General features: G+C 30.5%; 1 protein-coding gene across 5 annotated transcripts in view; it reads right to left on the bottom strand.

The window, feature by feature from the left end:
- The window catches only part of NOVA1 (NOVA alternative splicing regulator 1), a 151,608-nt gene that overhangs the window by 30,907 nt on the left and 100,430 nt on the right, over window positions 1–20,271 (bottom strand). For 3 of the 5 annotated variants that reach the window (XM_028505735.2, XM_028505738.2, XM_028505740.2), the window contains exons 3-4: window positions 10,610–10,776; window positions 472–543 (exon numbers count right to left, since the gene is read on the bottom strand). In XM_028505735.2, coding sequence (XP_028361536.1) covers window positions 472–543; window positions 10,610–10,776 — 239 coding nt within the window. The remainder of the gene's footprint in view (window positions 1–471; window positions 544–10,609; window positions 10,777–20,271) is intronic. The other 2 variants (XM_028505737.2, XM_028505739.2) reach the window with 1 other exon arrangement.

The following is a 20,271-nucleotide window of genomic DNA, read 5'->3' as shown; positions in this document are numbered from 1 at the left end:
AAGTTTAAAATTGTTTACAAAGTAAGGAATATATGAAATAAAAAGCAAATAAAATGCATTCACTTTTAAAGGTATACCTTTGCTCAACAAATCATATTTAAACATATTTTTTACATATATGATATTCTTAAGCTATAATATATACCAAGAATCCTAGGAGGAAATAATAAGGGAGATCATAAACATCAACTCAATAAATAACCCTCAGAGCTCCATAAAGTCATCATAATTTTAAGGGGAACATCCAAAATTCTAATAGTCTACCACCTGAATAAATTTTTGTTACCTAAAGTTAAAAATTCATATAAATTTTCAGAAATTATTAATTATTTCTTTCTCAGTTTTTTGGACTCTGATCATGGTGCACTTTGTGAATGAACGAATACATCCTTAACCCACCATTGTTTTCTCTCCAGTGTGCAGGCAATCACCCGTGAAAAGTATGGTGTAGATGACAGGATGATACTGTACCTGATTAGCTCTGGAGGTGGTCATGGGGTCAGATGGAGAGGACTTGGTGGTAGTTGGGGAAGATGGCAATGTCTGGGAACAAAGCAGTTCAGGAGCAAATCAACCTTTATAAGCCTTAAACTGATTATTTAAATAAATCAAAATAAAATAAAATGTAATATAACGAGAACAAAATCCTATAAACAAATCTTTCTCCTAGTCATTCAAATTTAATGGAATTTAAGATCAATCAAATAACTAATGCATGTAAATATGCATGCATAATAAGCATGTAAAAATAAATTCATGACTTGAAATCATGATGGTGACTGATAAAAATTCACATGAGTATTAAAGGTATCCTGACCATATTCATGAATAGTAGTCTCTTTTCTTTCCCTTTGTTTTCTTGGGGAAAAAGAGATGTCAAACAAAAATTCAAGAAATTCAATGAGTAAAACTGAAAGAGCCATTTTCCTATCAATGAATACAGTCGGGGATTGGAAGAAGTGGTGAAATGAAGTTTACTTTGGCAAAAAGTATCCACCTACTTAATATGTTGAACATCACCAACAAGTTGATTCCACATGAATTTAGGGATCCATACTTAAAAGCAATTAAATTTGTAGTTCTGAGTTCTTAATATCACATTATCTTCTAAAGTATTAATTTTTAATTAATTTAGAGCCCGTCTGAAAATGTAAACATTAACTTCATATTAATAAACAAGTAACTAATAGCATTTTAACACTTTACCACTTATGCTAAACACTAAAATTTAATATAGATGAAGGGTACAATATATTGTAGTATCATCGGCCTGTGTTAAAAGTAATCATCAAAATATTAGGAATCATTTTTATTATTGACTTCACTTTTAAACACACTTACATACTATACATATGTTTTATGAGAATGTAATATATTTGTTAAATAACTCATTAAAATATTTTAAAAGCTTTTCATGTCTAAAAGAATAACCTTAAAGTGTAAAATATTAAGATTTTTTCTTTATAAAAATGTACATTTTCACTAAGCAAATAGCATTGCTTAAATAGTACCCTCAATACATGATATTTCTTAATAGGTGAAGTGGGCTAATTTTATAGTATAGACAAAACAGTTCTATATGAACATTATGTTTAATATTAATATGTATCCATCAAAATTACTCAGATATGAGCAAAAGCATAACTTTAAAGGTTCAGCAATATCAGGGAAAAGTAGAGGAAATTACTTAATATAGTTATAGTCATGCATTTTAATTCAAAAGTTGTAATTTGGATAGAATAAAGCAGTTAAAAGTAAAAGAAAAAATAAGATATTTGCAGGCTCCTAATTAATTCACTGTTCTCCAAAAACTAAGATTGCTTCTAACATCAGATCATGCTTTAAATAGTCCACACCTTAAGGGATTCCTAGTTCTTCTTAAGTTAAAACCTCAGATACTTTGAAGAAAACTAGACTTCATGTCAAGTCACACCAAGGTTTAATCATATATAAAGACGGGCAGGAGCTACATTCAAAGGTAAAACATCATAAACAAAGAAAAAAATTCTTCAAATCCTTTGTTTTCTGCAATAAATTACTATCATTTCAAGGGACTTTAATTTTCTGTCATTAAAATTTGCCCTAATATTTTCTTTTCCTTGCAATATTATGCTATGCACATGTGATACTAACTTCATGTTACTATTAATTAAACAGTAAAGGTTTTGTTTTTCTCATCTCTGGTTACAACTTGTATTGCAGATAATTCCTGTGCGTAGTTAGCATACATCTGAAAGCTGACTAAATAGATGTGAAATAAATCTAGAGGCCATTTTCCCCAATATAGGTTAGAATCCAAGTTCATTAACCTTATAGAAGCCCAAGTGTGTGTGTATTGGGCTCTTCTGTTTCTATCAGGGTAAAATCAACCTGAAGCGCATCTGCCTTGCCCTGGAGATGAACTCTCAACAAGGTCTTGAAATAGTACAAAGAACTATGTGGAAAAAGTAGTAATATCAAGTGGCTCAGAATTAATATTACCTTCTATCAATTTATTTAATAGCTTTTTTCTGCTTGGCATATAGATGAAATATTGGGCATGTATTATTAGTAATTGATACAACTCAGATTCATCAACATTGTCCTTAATTCTAATGCTGTTTCTTAACCATGGAAATAAAAACAATAATTTTAAACTTCTAGAATAATAATAATAATGTGTTTAAAATCATTAAAGGTTTGGTTATTAGGTGAACATAAGAAGATAGAGTTTAATATTTTAACTAAAAAGGTATAAATTATATAAGTTTGGGCTTTAAGGGATAATAAGACTGTCAAAATATTACAGCAAATGGTCTCTAAATATATTTTCTTGGTTTAAATTCCTGAAACAATGAACATATAGTGAAATAAACATGAGATGAGTTTCCAGCTATTTATTATTCATGTAGATACTGCGCAAAAAGTCTTCTCCCTTTACTAATGAACTTATAATAGATTCCAGAAAGCCTACATTTCAGTTACCTTTTGATTACTAACTGCAAAAACTGTTTTAATAAACACGTAAGTTTCTATTAATTAATGAAACAGCTTTGATAGTTGTTCTCAACCACACAAATAAATAGAATGGAAAAATCCAAAAGAAGTATTTCAGTATACAATATAAATATACAATGTTTGTTTCCCTAATAGTTTATAAGTAAAGTGTTTCCAGTTAAAATCATTTAATAAAATTTCTGATATACACCATGAAGATGCAACTAAATATCCATATAGTAATAACATATTAAAATATCTGTTAAAAACATTTACAAAGGACATACTCCTCTAAAATTTATTTTTTACATTTATCAAATAGTGATTATGAAGGGCACTCATTTCTTTACCACAATTTTACCTTTCAAATGGAAAAGAACATTTTGTTTACATGAATTGAATGGCTATTTAAAGATTCTGCCTTGAACAATGAAGGCTTAATAACTTATTGCAGAAAAATTTGAAGTATTTTATAATTTTAAAATAATGGATTCTTTGGAGAATAGTTTTTAAAAATTTAAGATTTGACAAAAGGCATTTAGTTAAATATAGATATTAACTAGGCTTTTGGGAATAGAAATAAAAAGTAATTACAAATTATAAAATGTATTCTTGTTAACAAGTGAAATTTTTGCTGGGCCAGAGAATATTACTATAAATAAACTCTATAATAAAGCTTACCTTCAAGCAAATCTATAGTAATAGAGTTGTCAAGAACTTCTGATATTTAGAGATACAGTAAGTACAGCAATGAACAATAAATCTCAGTTGTAACTTGGAACCTATCACTAGCTGAGTAACATTACTTAAGTAATTATCTTCCCAAACCTGTTTCGAGTTCTGTTAAGTAAACCTGTATACTGCTCTATAAAAAATAATGGGTAAATATTTAAACATGTAATTATCACCTTTGGATTTTTATCCTGACATATATCCTCCCTCTCTTCCAATGTCTGAACTTCCTGCAACAACTTAGACCTAATATAAATTTATGTTGTCCAGTTTCAAGACGTCTTTCACAATACACGCATTCCATAGCTTGCTTATTTTCTTCATAATTTCTATTCTATACTTTATCCCTCTTTCCAACCATTCAGTATTTTATCTTTCTTTCGACTGATATTCTTTATTACTTGAAAGAAATCATTATTTCCCAGAATGAGCTTCCTTATCTACCACAATTGACTTCCTCACTTTGTCAGTTTTCCAAACCACTCTCCCCACAACCCCGTCTTCACATTGTTTTCACTGAGACAAAACTGTGATCTCTTACTCAAACGCTTCACAGGCTACCATCTTAACACCCTAAACTGGATCTTTCAGCCACTCCTCAGTCATTTGGTTCCCCCAGTAATCTTATCTCCAGGTCCTCTGCCGTTTCAAGCTCCTTTTCATTCTTTAATATAAGTCATTCCTTCTTGAGTAGCAGGGTTTTCTGAACCTCTCTGATCTAACCTATATTTTTCTCCTTGGTACATCCAAAATTTCAAATCAGCAGTTTCCATACCACACCATTTTTTTCCTTTTTACCTAAACAGCCTATTTTTCTTTAGGAAATAATAACTTTGCTCTCACCATGTGAACTGAAACTAACTTTTTAAACTTTCCAATAATTTCCTATTTTAAAAAGTTACTTATTCTCAAATTTTTCTCTGTGTATTTGATCCTTTTTTAGCATCTTTCCTTATTTTGTGACAGGAAAAATTATTGATTTCCTTATTGCCTTTATGATTTATACAGAGTACCTCCTAAGAAAAAGTACAGTTTTACTTATGTAATGCTCACAATATCCTAATGAAATAAATCACTATTACTATCCCCATGTTATAAGCAAAGAAGTAGAGGTACAGAGAAGCAAAACAACTTATCCAAAAATACCCAGCTCATCATTTAAAAACCCAGGACTGGAATCTTGGCAGTCCTGCTCCAGATCCTGTGCATTTACTACAACGCCTGTTACTTTTTCTGATAATTGCTTCTTTTTTCATTCATTTGCTTTTTTCTTTCCTGCTATGAAAATGCAAGTGAAATTATCTCATCTATTGCAATCAAGGGTCCGTATTTTCAGTTTTAGATTCTCACCTATGCTTCTATCAGAAACTATTCAAGAAAAAAAAATACTATTTACAAATTAATTTTTCTGAACAAACTAAAGTATCTCAAGTAGTTGCCTGATTAAAATTTACTTGTTTGCTTTCAGATTTCACCATTCTACTAGGTTCAAAACTATATATAGTCATTTTTTATTCTTTCATCACCATTTTAGAACTAGAACAAATCAGCCTTAAAGCCTCACAAATTTTACTTTGCAATATCTTTTAACTTCATGTATTTGTTTCAATTTTCACAACCAAAAGTGAGATGAAGTGTTTCATCATCTTATTCTTAAAATATCGCCTAGACTCTTACCTTCACCCTGACATAAGACATTCTATTTTAAATGAGGTCCTCTTCTTAAAGAAGTTTATTCAAGACTTTGAAAAGTATCAGAAGAGATAAAACTATTGGAATTTGTTTCACCAGCATTACTCAAACCTGGAGGCCATAAAGCCTAGTGTTAAGATAATTAATTACAGTTATAAGTCCTTGGGTAAGTCACTCACTTCCTCTAAGCATCAGCATCCTGAAGTATCGCATGGACTCTGTGCCTGTCGCATAGGATTTCTGTGAGGATGGGTGAAGTTGATAATTCATGTATAGTGCACAGCATGATGGGTGGCACAGAAACAGAGTAAGCACCACATACATAGCACTATTACCATTATTACCAGTTCTTCATTCTTGCCCACAAAACTTTTTTTTTTCTCCCTGACATCCACTGGATTTGTGAATGTTACATGAAAAAATTTTAGAAAATATTATCTTACAAACCTTCAAATTTAAATATCTGTATGTAGAACATTCAGCTAATAGTCATAGCTCTCTTTTTCTCCTACAAGCTTTATCTACAAGAACCCTACAATTCTGTCTGGCTTTTCAGCACAGAACAGAACAAAATGCAGAGGTACCTCTTTTTTTTCATAACCTTCTAGAGAAATTAGAGGGGCTCTTTTGGGAGATATTATGAAAAATCTGTACGATGCCCCTCAGCTGAACACCTAGGGCTCTCCATTACCTGATCCCACCTTACCTATCTAACGTTATTTTCTCTCAACTCCAACACAAACATTCCGTCTTTGTCAAGATAGTCTCCATACTAGTAAACACTTAAGGCATCTTTCTACTCAAAGCCACATTGCTTCACATCCCTAAAATTAAGCTTTTTTTTTTCTAGTTAGGCAATTCCTACACAAACTTCAAGGTTCAGTTCCAGTCTTCACCTGTTTTACAGTACCAAATGTCACTAGCCTACATTTCTTTCACAATCCTCTGAACTTTTACAGTATATTGTTTATACTGTAGTTTTGGTATATAAATACACTTCTACCAAAGAACTTTATAAATCTTTATAGAACTTTATAGATTTTATAAACTATTAAAATAATTTTTTGTCTCACAAATAGTTTTGGAGAGCAAGGACTACAATTTAATATATTTTGCAATTCACTAAGGTGGCATTTAATAATTTCATGATTGAATGACTGAATAATGAACAAACAAATTATGTGCTGTTTTTGCAAATTTTTCATGATGAATGTTAAGTTATCTGGGGTAAATGAGACTTCTGACATCTTGATTTTTTAAATATAAAATAATTATTTATATGCCTATAACACTTCTTAATGTAGCTTTTCTAAAACATATTTGAGCCAAAAAGGAATGAAATTCCTGAAAATCTGTAATAAACAAAGGAAGTTAACAAATACTAACTATAACACTTAAATGGGGTTGCTACCAATTTGGGGTGGTTCATTATATTGGCTCATTACATCCAGGGTGCCCAACCTTTTAGCATCTCTGGGCCACACTGGAAGGAGAAGAGCTGTCTTGGGCCACACATTAAATACACTGTGGCACATAATCACAAAAAAATCTCATAATGTTTTAAGTAAATTTACGATTTTGTGTTGGGTTGCATTCATGGCCATCCTGAGCCACATGAGGCCCATTGGCCGTAGGTTGGACACCCCTGATTATTGGTTTTGAGAGTCTTACAACAAGAGGAAAAGTTTCAATAATCCCATGAGATAAAAAGTAAAAAGCATAAAGCTCAAAACATTAAAAGGTATAAATAAAATATATGCCAAATAATTTGTGTTAAGTAGTACTCCAGAAATGAGTTCAGAGCTCTATGCAAACAAGATCTAAATTCCATGAAAATTATTGAATGTTTCAGTTATCTGTGTGTCCTAAAAATAAAAAGTACTATGTTTTATGCAAATTAATATGTTTAATTTTGTTTTACTGGATCTTGCTGCATATCTGTTTCTAGTGTGATGTCTTGTAAAACAAGCACAATGGTACTGTGTCCCTCAAGATAATCTCCTGATGTTAAGGTTAAAGACCAGAGGCTATAAGATTTTGATTATTCAATAAGTATTATTAATATTGTCATTTTGAATATATAAAATATTGGATTCCTCTGTATTGGCAAATACATGTTTCCAATACAAATTTCAGAATTAAGAATCAAATATTTCACAGTATCTCAGATCTGAGGCTGGAGGTATAGCTGTCATAACAGGTTTCACCATTCTGCTGTATGAAAGATTTATAAGACCACTATGCAATATTTCTCTAAAAAGAACTATTCTGGCCTGAGAATTGATTCAGTTGATAAGGGTGGGTTCCATTTAGGCAGAGTATGGTGGTTCATGCAATTTATTCAGTTTCCAACTATATATAGATTGCATAACTCAGAATATACTATTTTATTAAAAGTCTATAATATATGGTGTAAAATTTTGACTTTTAAAGCAAGTTTTGTTTGGAACTAACTCTGACTTCCTATTACATATACATCATTTTTACTTATAAAGTACATATAAATTATATTTTAGCAAGCAAATCCTTAAAATTATCAGTCATAAAAACAATGAACATGTAATAACAAATATACTATATTAAGAAAATCTATAATTTCATATTCAACATTAATTCATTTCTATGCAAAAGTTACATTTTCTAGCTCTACCCTTTTTAAAACTTCAATTTTTTGCAAAATGTTTACTAGAAGAAAATTATTTTAAAAAGTTTCAAAGAAATTACATTAAAAATTAACTTGAGAACTGAAGCCCAAAATAAATGTAAATGGTTTATCTTTAGTTAAGGGGAACTGAACCATTCTTAGGATTGGTATAAATAAATCTTCTTTTAGTTAAGGGGAACTGTACCATTCTTAGGATTGGTATAAATAAATCTTCTTAGGATTCTGTGTATTAAAAAATATATATATATAAACATCATATGAAATATATTTTTATCTATTTTAGTGGAAAGTAGTTTACACATAATTATTTTATAATGAATAATCAACATAATTTCTTCAGAAACAAAATCATGGTAATTTAAAATTATATACTTGGAATTCTATTTAGGGAATGATCCAGTAAAGTCTTTATCCAGTAAAGGATACCTACAAATTTAGAGAGTCCTAAATTTACAGCATAAAAAAATTCTGTTCATATAATATCTTAGAAATATGTTTGAGCTCTCTTCCATATTTTTCAATTTTTACATTTGGAAAAAAAGTGTTTAAGTGTTAAATATATCACCCTACTAGATTTAGTGTACTTGACTGATAAATCTTTTAAAATGATACACCTTTTCTTTCATACATTATTAATTACATGAAAATATTATATAATCAACAATACTTTTAATTCCATGAGTATCTACAAGGCTTATAATGAATGTAAATATACAAAAGTAAACCAACATCTATTTTAACACTTATCTTGAATTTAAATAATATTATCAGGAAAAGGCAAGTAAAAACAAACCAAACAATAAATTTTGGTTTTCATTAATCTGTAATGTCACTGGATATATGTTAGCCAATAAAACTGGAGTTTTAATACTAATTCAGAGACAATTATTTGATGGTACTAGCTACTTATTATTACAAAAATAATAAAAATGCATTCATATCACTGCCCTGTATATAGTGCCAGTGATATCACACTACTCAAACTATTGATACATTGTATGTTTTACTTTAAAAAAATATCAAGATGTTCAACGCATCTCTAAATGTTTGAACTTTCTCACAGCAGTTACAAAAGAAAAGGAAGACAGGCTGGATTAAGGCAAAGTCAAATAACCCTATGGATATGTCTGTAAATTCTTAGCCCCTGGTGATTTTAATCTTTAACCAAACTCCCAGTTTTAGAATCTAAATGGAGTGATATTATCACTTTGAAAGTGTTAGTTTTAAAAAATATTCTATGTATTTACTAAGCATAAATAAAATAAAGATTCCAAAACTATAATGGCTATAAGAATAAAAGAATCTACTGATGTTTAGAGCTTCAAAATATTTATATTCTGCAATGTATAGACTAAAAGATACTTCCCCCCAAAATTGTGAAGGGTATACAAAAAAAGGGAAGTATTTTGACATTAACAAAGAGTATAAAATCAATGATTTTATATGGATAACAAATATTCACAATTTAAACATGAAAGAATTTTTTAAATGGTACTAGGAGAAAATAGAATTATTATCCTATTATTGTCTATTTGATAATTTCTACATTTGTATGTGTTTGGTCAGCCTTATATTTACTTATATATTGGTAAAACTGTTAGATTCAGAACACTATTTAATTCTTTCAATTCAGAAACATGAAATTAATAATAAGCTACATTTCAATTTATTATAGTGAACATAAATATTCTGTAAATTAAATGTTCTGTGAATTAATGATGAATACATTCCTTCTGAAAACAGAGTCTATTACCAGTATGATCACAAATTAATCGTTAATATAGAAGGGAAAGTGCAGAAACAATAATTATAAAGTATCAAATAAATTTGAGAATTTAAGTGAATTGATGGGGAAGAAACCACCTCATTTAATATTTTTTAAAATGTCATTTTTCTCCTACATGTCAGCCATTATTCACTCTTAAAAACTCACATTGTCTTTTATCAAGTAAAAATTTTGTTACAGAAAATCTCACACATTAAAAATGAACATTGGCCCTTTATGACACATATGTGTTATATACAAGTTATACAGAATGTAATAGCTGAATTGTAACAACTGTTTTCTAGGCACAAAAGTATATTATACATATTTGTTGATAAAATTTTTGAACATGACAAATTAACAAAACAGGAATATTATGCATAATAGAGTAAATATACTGAAGACTAATACTAAAAGTGATATTTGAAAATTTGAGCATATGGCTTCATTTCAATTTGTATGCTTTATTTTAAAAGTAATATAATTTTAAATAGATCAAATTCCCATAAATTATCAAATTTATATCTATAAATCACAATAGAAATGAGTCACATAATTGCTTCTCAGTGGTAACATTAATAAATGAGTAATTCAATCAATCAAGCAAGCAATCAACTGATCAATCTAAGAGACTCTGATAGTCTTTAAATAAATAAATGACAACTTATTTGAATATGTATAGAAAAAAACTTTATATCCTAAGACTATAAGGCTTCTTTCATAAGGAATTCACACTATGCTGTGAATATTTCTCTTTGATTTCTCAACTAAACACTCACTTGTTTGATGCGGTCTGGATTAACGGTGGTCTGGGGTTGTAAAATGCTGACTGGTTCTGTCTTGGCCACATTTTGAGGCATTTCTCGAATTTTTTCTGCAATGAATCCATGAACTGCATTCAGTGCTTCAACAGTTCCCTGGATCAAGCACACTCGTTCAGTAGTACCTGTGGATAAAAAAGTAATTTTCAGAAAAGTTTCTTATTTTGTATTTTTTTTCAAAAAAGGTGTATCACAGGATATAGTAATGACAATAATGTAAAATGTAGAACTCTAAATTAATTACAAATGTTACAATTGAACAAAATAGAACATATACATATGCTTTTTGTAAGACTATTTTTTACTTTCTTTTTCTAATTGTCTCAAAAAGGGCCTTTGGATTCTAGTAGAGCCAGATAACCTTAGAAATTCTGAGAGTACCACTCACTCATTGTCGTAACAAATATGAGCACTTATAAAAGAACTTAAGGTTAGAAACTGGTAACACACAAATGGAGACTTATGGACACAGCTTTCAAAGGGCACTCTCTTAAGGGCAAAAAACAAACATCAAGCCAGATAATGATAAGACAGTATGATGTGAAAAACAATGGAGAAACCTACATGGATAGCATACACAGATGGTCTAGGGTAAAAAGAACATTTAAATCAGTAGGTAGAGAGAATTTTGGAAAGTTTACACAGAAGGTAAATTTTGGAATTTCTACCACCCCATTCACTTACCCTGGTCTTCTTTTAATTATAGATTGCAACGCCATCACCTAACATTTATGTTTACTTTTTACTTTACCACTAGAATGCAAACTCCAAATGATAGTGAATTAGCCCATTCTGTATGGTGCTGTAGTTTCCCCAAAGCCTAGACAGTCTCTGAACATTACAATAAATATCTACTGGATAAATACATCCATACTGCCTTTATTATGTAATTTTAATAATGAGATAATATCAGTTAAAAGTCAAATGTAGTAAGTTTATGAAAGTTGAAGTCATAATTGAAAAAGATAATAGTATTTACTTCATATCTAGTGAATACAATGTAGACATATGGTGTGAGACATCACTAAAACAAAACTGGTTGGGTCTAACACACAGGTCTATCATCCATTTTATACTTTACAGATAAGCCTAAAGGCAATAAAAATAAATGATTAATTTTTGGAACTATCCTTATTCTCACTGTTGCAAACTGGTATTGAACTGTAATCTTTTCAGCATCCAAACATGACACATAAACTTACTTCTCAGAAATAAATATTACTTTACTAATCAGTAATCAAAAATATAAAAAATGTATTTTTAAACATTAAATATTTGTTTTTGAACTAACATGAAAACTTCTAATTCCTACCTATTTACATTCCCTTTCAGTGCTAGTTTCAAAAATTCTAAAGCCACCCTATATTTTTAAAGTATATTTTGATGGACAAAGTTGTGAAATCACAAATATTTGAACATATGGGGAATTTATGTTGTTTTAAGGATTAATTGCCATATAACCATTTTTCTAGTAGTTTTAAATTTTAAAAGAATAGTAAAAGATTATCATTCTTACTGAAAAAAGACTTAGATAACAAAAACAAGAATTAAGAGCAGAAATGAAAGAATTATCATATGAATACAATTAATTTTTTTATGTTTTAAATAATGGATATTTTAATCTATGAAAAGCTAAGCTTCCTAAATTGTACAAAATATTTCAATAGAGAGCAAGTATATCTTTCATTTGTAAGGATGGAAAGACTCTTTCCATAATGTGAGTTTAAAGGCTTAATATTTCCTACTTTTCCTAGTCAGCATTTTTCATCCCTGTTTATCTTGATGTACCACTGTGTTTCTTGGATAAAACAATCTTGTTTATAGAAATACTCTAGGGAGTCTTTACAATGTTGTATTAATTGTTCAATAAACGGACAGAAAGGATGAGAACGCATCAATGCAGTTTGTGCAAAGTGTTCTCACCTAAGTCAGCAAACTAAACCACCCGTAGATCAGAGGACATTCCTGCTCTTGGAGGAAACTACAGAGGGCTGGATATGCCAAAGAGAAAAGGAAATCAGTTGAACCACAACAGGAATTTTTTAAAAAATAAAAAATGGCAACATGTTAACTAAAAAGATTATATAATCCACGTTGCTTTAAAATTCTAACTTAATAGAATGCATATCATATTATACAACAGCAACCCCAATACTGATGAGACTGTACACAGGTATTAGATGAAAATCACTGAGCCATTTAGAAATCATTGTTTAAAACTACACATCGCACAGCATGCATAAGACAATTTGAAGAGTTCATAGGTTCAAAGTTGTAGTACATATTCTTTGAGGATTGCATTATATCACTACTGTTAGAATTACTTTTAAAAACAAAAAGAAAGAGATTGTGTATCTCCGATGGGAATTGCTACAATCCTCAGAAAAGATGCTGTCATATTCTTTTACTGAACTCTAATGGCCTTTTCACTTAGATAACACAGAACTATAATTTTTAGAAAAAAGTCACAAAGAGGGAAGGCTGTCAGGTATATGACCAAACTGTGTAACAAAAATGAGACTATAAATCATAAAAGTTGCTGTTTTTGTCATTTTAAAGGCCTTTAGGCTCCATTAGTGTCTAAACTTAACTGCCAGTTATCTATCATTTTATTTAACAGTAACATTTGCTTCTCTTTGCAATAGACTAGCAACGAAAGCTGAAAAAGTTACATAAAAATATCGCCCACATTTTTTGTAATGTAAAGGTACAGGTATATAAGACACCATTAATTTAAAATTGTACTTTTAAGGGAGAGACTACAAAAATTCGAACAGTAGGGCTAATGTCAAATTAGGCAGTGAAATTAAAATGGTTTTAAGTTTTGACTTCACATGTAATATCATCTAATGAAAATACATGTTTCTAAAATTAGTTACAATTATCAAGCAAACTCCATAGCAAGATTTAGATAGAAATTAGGTAAAATATATTCACTGTGTGCTACTGTAGCCTTGTACGAGTTACAAAAACTGTCCCTGCTCCTCCTCAGTTGTGCAGCAGACCCCATTCACTGTTATCTACCAAGTACAGTTTGTACCAGTATGAGAGCTCTTTTTTGCATCATAATTTTTTGTTTCCCAGTAGATCATCTCATCAAGAGAAAAATACGTTATAATTTCTTCAATTTTTAAAGGCCCCTCCATAAGACAGAATTAGAAAATTATCCCTTGGCAAACCATATAAATTAACTGATTTAAATAAAAACCATAAGCTGAAAGATTGATGAGAAATTCTCAATAAAAAAAAATGAGTCAGTCACCATCTGACTTCACTGATCAATATCAGCATAAGTAGAATGTGAAAATCTACTTTGGGCTTCTGGGTGTGATACAACATGAAGCACAGGGCACCAATTAAAAGGTGTGTCCCAAAAAAGCCGAACCTAAAACCAACCAAATATTTACCTTGTATTGCAGTTCACAACTAATACTGAAAACAGAGAAATAAATTTAATGCCACCATGAAGAAGCCAACATAACTGTGGTAATCTGATTAGAACAAGGTATTAGATTGTATCAAACAATTACTGTTAATTTTAACAGGTGTGATTATGACATCAGGTTGTATAAGAAAGTGCTATTTTTTTCTTAAACATGAAAACTGAAGTATATACCGTTAAAATGACTGGATTTGATTCAAAAGATTTCTAACAACAACAAAAATGAGATTGGTACACCCAGATCTTGATATTGTTGCTGTAAATGAAGTCTATAAAGGGTTCATTGTACTGTTTATTCTTTTACGTATATTTAAAATTTTCATAACAAAACATTTTAAAGCCCTCACTGATCTCACACCCTCATCAGTTACAGATCAATTTGCATATGCCTCAGAACTCCTTCTCTCTCTCTATATGCAGATAGTTTCTACCGCCTCAAGATCCATTCCTTTTTTCTTACGTACACTGCAGTAAGGTTTTTGTCCCACCGCGGCACTGAAATCATTAATCACAGCTGTACCTGGGTAAATCTAATCTTCATGTCTTTATGCTGTTTAATCCTTTCAGCAACATTTGACATAGTTGGCCATTTTGTTCTAAAAAACACTTGACTTTCAAGAAACTACACTCTCCCGGTCTTCAATTTATTCAATTCATTTATTTGGCAAAAATGTATTGAGTCCCTACCCACTGTGAAGTACTATATTACAAGCTGAAGATACAGCAATAAAACAAAAAAATCCTGTACTTTCATGGAGTTCATATCTCATGTAGACAAACACTATACATAAAATAAAATATTTGGAAGATATGCAATCAGTGCTACTAAGAAACTTAGGGGACAATAACAGGATAAACAAAGACGAAAATAAAATTAAAGAATGAAAGGAATCTTACATGTCATGTTCACTACTGTGTCCTCAATGCACATATTCAAAAAGTATTTTTTGAATAAAAGAATAACCCTCTAAGTCTAAATTTCTCCTCTCTGTATTAAAAACATATTAGCCCTGACTGGTGTGACTCAGTGGGTTGGGCATTGACCAGCAAAGCTAATGGCCACTGGTTTGATTCCTGGTCAGGGCACGTGTCTGGTTGCAGGTTTGGTCACCAGTAGGGGCACATTTGAGAGGCAACCCGTTGATGTTCTTCTCTTGCATTGATGTTTCTCTCCCTCTCTTTTTCCCTCCCTTCCCCCTCTCTAAGAATAATAAATAAATAAATAAACAAACAAGTAAATAAATAACATATTAGATTTTAAGATCTTTTATGTATAAAATGTCCATAAAACTAGTAATCCTCTTTGGGTTTATAAAATCGCTTAGATCTAATATATGCAAAATAAGATACATTTTGGGAAATAACTTCAAAAACTTGTTATAAATTACCATGGCTATAAAAAAGAATACTCAATGAAAAGAAATATACAGCAGAAATAATGAATAATTCAATTTTTTTTCTTCCCAGGATAGGAAAAAAAAATAGACCAACTTTAAAAATGTAATCTAACTCACAGAATAAAATTTGAAAAAAAGGAATAATTTTTGCTGTGCTCTCAAATATACTCTAAAACTTTTTATATATCTGAGACCTATTTCAACCAGAATGAATCTAGTATAGAATAATGGGCATATACTAATGACTTGATCCACATTTTTCCAACTGTCAAATATAATGAAAATTAGTGAACTTTTTCTGAGGTAAGAAAATACATCAATATATACTCTTATTGAGATTATAACTCAGTGCCTTCTGATAAGAATGAAAGTATGTAAATCTTTAAGAAGTGTTAATGTCAACTGAGCGAGAAATTTTGTTGGATGAGTGCCAGTGAAACATTTCAAAATGAAAAATTCCAAAAATCCTAATAGAATTACATGACAGACTATAGACATTTTTACCTCAAAAGAACCGAGAGAGGCCTTTAGTAATGTAATAGGCAAAAACTGAGATTTAAAACAAACCATGACATACAGAAAAATTTTACAGCAAGAAAACGGCTAGTTCTGTGTATTGTGTGCCATTGAGTCAGCTCCAAGTCCTGGTGACTCTATGGATGAGTGAGGTCTGCCATGGCCTATCCTCAACAGCCCTGCTCAGCTCCTGTAGACTCTCGCCCGTGGCTTCTTTTGGCTAATATTCTTCTGAATGAATGCAGCTTATTTCTTTCAACATAACATTTAGTTTCTATCACTTTAAGAAATATCTCCCATTTTGTTACAAATTTTTAAGTACATTTAACATTTCCACAATTCATGGGCTCAACTATATATTTCTGGGCAGTAAGTAACATTGAGATTTCTTTGGGTCTGCTTATCCTTGCACCAATGGCACTCTGTGATTAGTGCATATTCTATCAGTTTTCATATTCTTCCCCAACTCTCACTTATCCATTCTGTTTGTTGGTATATTTGATTCTAGCAGCTCCCCTCTTTACTCTTACTTTGCTGCTTCTAGTCCTCAATGGCTTGATAATCAACTAAGCAAGGGTATTGAAATTATATAAACTACCAGCAAATAGGTCCCTAATGATAACTATAGGAAAAGCTTGATCTTTGAAAAATCTTTTCTTTTCCTGAATTTGAGGTTAGTGTCAACAGGTAAAACATTCCTTTAATGCCCTCTTAAGGTTTAAAACTATATGTAGGCATTTTTATTTTTAAAACTAAAAAGACAGTTATCATTTTTAAATGAAGAAAGCAACTTGCAATTAGTATCTCACTATTTCCAATCTATAATCAAGGTAGGTTAATTACTTGTATGTCTTTGTGATTTAACAAAAGCATAAGCATTAGATCATTGGCTTTCCTTTAGTTTAACTTTTAAAAGTACAGAATATCAATCAATGATATCACATTACAATTTCATGGTTAGAAAGAACAAAATGTAAATTATTTTAAAGGTTGAGAATTACAGTAACAGGAATGATAAATTTAACATCAAATTTTTAAAAGATTCTAATGCTAAAAATACATGTCTTTCTTTTAACGTATTACCTTTCAACAGATAACATTACCGTTTCTTAAATATGTATCATCTGTAATAATCTACAGATGAGAAACCTCTATTCTTATTAATGCCTCTATAAACAGATGATTTACATGCATTTGTTAGGTTATATTTATTGATGTAATTTCATCAGTAAAAGACCCATTTAAAGGTATTTAGGGTAATTACATTAATAAAAGTCCCATTTATGAATATTTAAGGGTTTGCTAGGTATACAAATACAGCATTACATTCTTTCAGGGGAGAGTATGCTTTACCATTTTCAAAAAAATGAAGCCAGTTTAAAGGTCCCCTCTGAAATTCACACCCACACATTCTTTCGCTTGACTTGGTTTCTTTCCATGTCCCTATATCCATAGGGAAAAGCTAACTTAACATTGTACACAATTTTATGTCTCACAATATTCTAAGTTGAGTGCTTTAAACAGTGATTATACTTTCTTATATAAACCACTTATGATTTACAAAAATACTTGTTATAATATACATATGTAGTATATTAATGTGATTAATGCATTATATAATTTATAATACTGTATACTATTTAACACTTACAATAAGCAGGGCAGATAACATTATCTCCGATTTCAAAAACAGTTGATCAGGACACAACTAACAAATGCAGAAAGAAATAAAGTTTTGTCAAATACCGCATTCTTTCCATTACAACACATAACTTCTGAAAATGTAATGTCAGGTCAGCTACCAAATTGTATCCATTTCAGAAAGTCATATGTGTTTCAGCTTAATGATGGAAAAATAATTTTCACCCAAGTTTGATCATTTAAAAAAATACACGGAGTCATATCCTTAATTTCACTTAACAGATTTATTCCAAAGTTGGCATAAAATAAATGAGTGACACTTCTTTGCCAAGAACACACCACCAAATGAGATAGTTACTAACGGTGTGGGCTATTAACAATTTTTTAGAGTAAGCTTTCAGATCAACAAAAGCACTTAGGAAATGGCCACCAAAAGTAAGTTCAATTTGTAATCGTAGCTTTCATACCATTTTGCAATTATGCACATTTGATAATGCTTCCTCCCACCCTATAATTATTACTAAGGGGAAAATACACTATCTCAAGGAGAGCCTTAAAAAAGAAATCATAGGAATTGACAACTTATGATAAAAGCAAAAATTGCTTTTGCTTTCCAAGTGATTAAATCTTTACACAATCATGTCTCTAGTTCTAAACTGTAAAAATTTGCAAAGCGCCATTATAGCATGCTTTAGTCCCAAGCTAATATTTGAAGGCTTAGTCTCCATTTATAAAGCATGCTTTAACATTAAAGTATACTCAGTGAAGCCAAAATATACTTTTCAGAAAAATCTAAAAGTACTCATATTTTTAAAAATGTGTTAAAAAGGTGAATGGAGAATACAGCCAATAATACTGCGATGAGTGTGCACAGATGTTACTAGACTGTGTGGTGATCCCATTGTAAGATGTGTAACTACTGGATCCTTATGGTATACACCTGCAACTAATACAATACTGTATGTCAACCATACTTAAATAAAAATAACTTCTTAAAAGTACTCATACTTTTTCAAAGAACTTAAAATGAGAGAATGGGAATCAGAGTAGGTGTCCAATTTCTAACTCATTCTCTGTCCCATGAATGAAAATGGCATACTCATTTCCTTTAAAATAGTCGTGCCCACAGAATAGCACCGGGAGCACAGGACACTACCTTTTGAAGAAGCTTCAAGTATGAAAGGAGAAATATCTGAAAATTCTATTTAACAATGATAACTGCAGATACACACACATTCATTTAACATATATATTAATTCATTTATATAAGTTCATTTATATATATATATATATATAAATTCATTCCCAGTTTTTAAATTATGAGGTGATGCCAAAGGTCCTACCAACAATTATGATGATGACAAGTTTTCATTAATTTTTAGCACAGATCTATGCTAAATTCAGGATTACCACAATCCGAGTTCAGTCAATATTATTACCTTTTAACTTCCATCATAGATTATAGAAATATAAAATTGCCATGACTACATTTCATTTAAAATTTAATTATATTTTTGTATGAATATATAAAATAGAATTCCTCACTTTGCCTCCATTCTCTGTGTCACCATTTTTGACACAGATTTTGACACTCTTAAATACCTGCATTAAGAAAAATGGCACTTGGAATTTTTGTAGCTATAACTTATATAATAGGAATTCACTTGCAGAATTTTAGGAATCGTGCTTGGAAGCTGAAAAAACAGCTTGCAACAAATGTGATATCAAATTAAGCTAAAAAGCTCAGAAGTGAGACAAGCGGTGGCATGTATAGCTAATCAAAGGCATTCAAAGGTAAAGAGAAAACGTGTCACTTGACATGCAGACGGTAACAAATCTGAGGAGTGCTGCCACTATACGCTGAGAGCAAGAAGATGAACATCGCTGCTGATAGCTTACTCCCGACGTATAACACAAGCTATCACCTTTGGGATCCAATATAAATTAATGCATTAGCCAAGTTTAACCAGCCTTTATTCCATAATTTAAAAACAGAGTTATTAAAAAAATAACCATCCTTATCCTGAGCCCGTACGTCCTATATGAAGGCAAGGCCCGCATCTCCATAGAATGTAAGAGGGAGTCAGTGAATGATAACAAATGTCATACTGTTGATCACACACTCATTTACTGTACCAAATGAATGCAGAAGAAGCACGAAAAACTTTGACCCATTAACTTGCTGGGAGAAGGAATATTGAAAAGTAAATTTGTAAAGGTTGGAAAAATGATAAAAATTTCAAAAGAATATGTAAGCTTTTACTTAAAATGTTTTATTAAAATATTAATTTTGAGCAGCTTTATGTGTGCTGAACATAACATGCCAAAAATATTTTTAAATTGTGGTGAGTTATATAATTTGCCATTTAAATCATTTTTACGTGTACAATTCAGCAGCAATAATTGCATTACAAGGTGTATAAATATCACCACTATTTCCAACACTTTATCACTCCAAACAGAAAGTCTATAACCATTAAGAAAAAAAAAATCTCTATCCCAATTTCCCTTGTAAATTCCAATGTCTGTTCCTAAAAATTTGCCTATTTTAGATATTTCATGTAAGTTGAATCACTCACTCTCCATTTGTCCTATTTTGTCTAGCTTACTTCACTTAATATAAT

Source organism: Phyllostomus discolor, chromosome 1 (genome assembly GCF_004126475.2).
Source record: "Phyllostomus discolor isolate MPI-MPIP mPhyDis1 chromosome 1, mPhyDis1.pri.v3, whole genome shotgun sequence".
In the NCBI taxonomy this organism is placed as follows: Eukaryota; Metazoa; Chordata; class Mammalia; order Chiroptera; family Phyllostomidae; genus Phyllostomus; species Phyllostomus discolor.
Note: the sequence above shows the minus strand (reverse complement) of the source record. Positions and strands in the feature narration are given on the sequence as shown.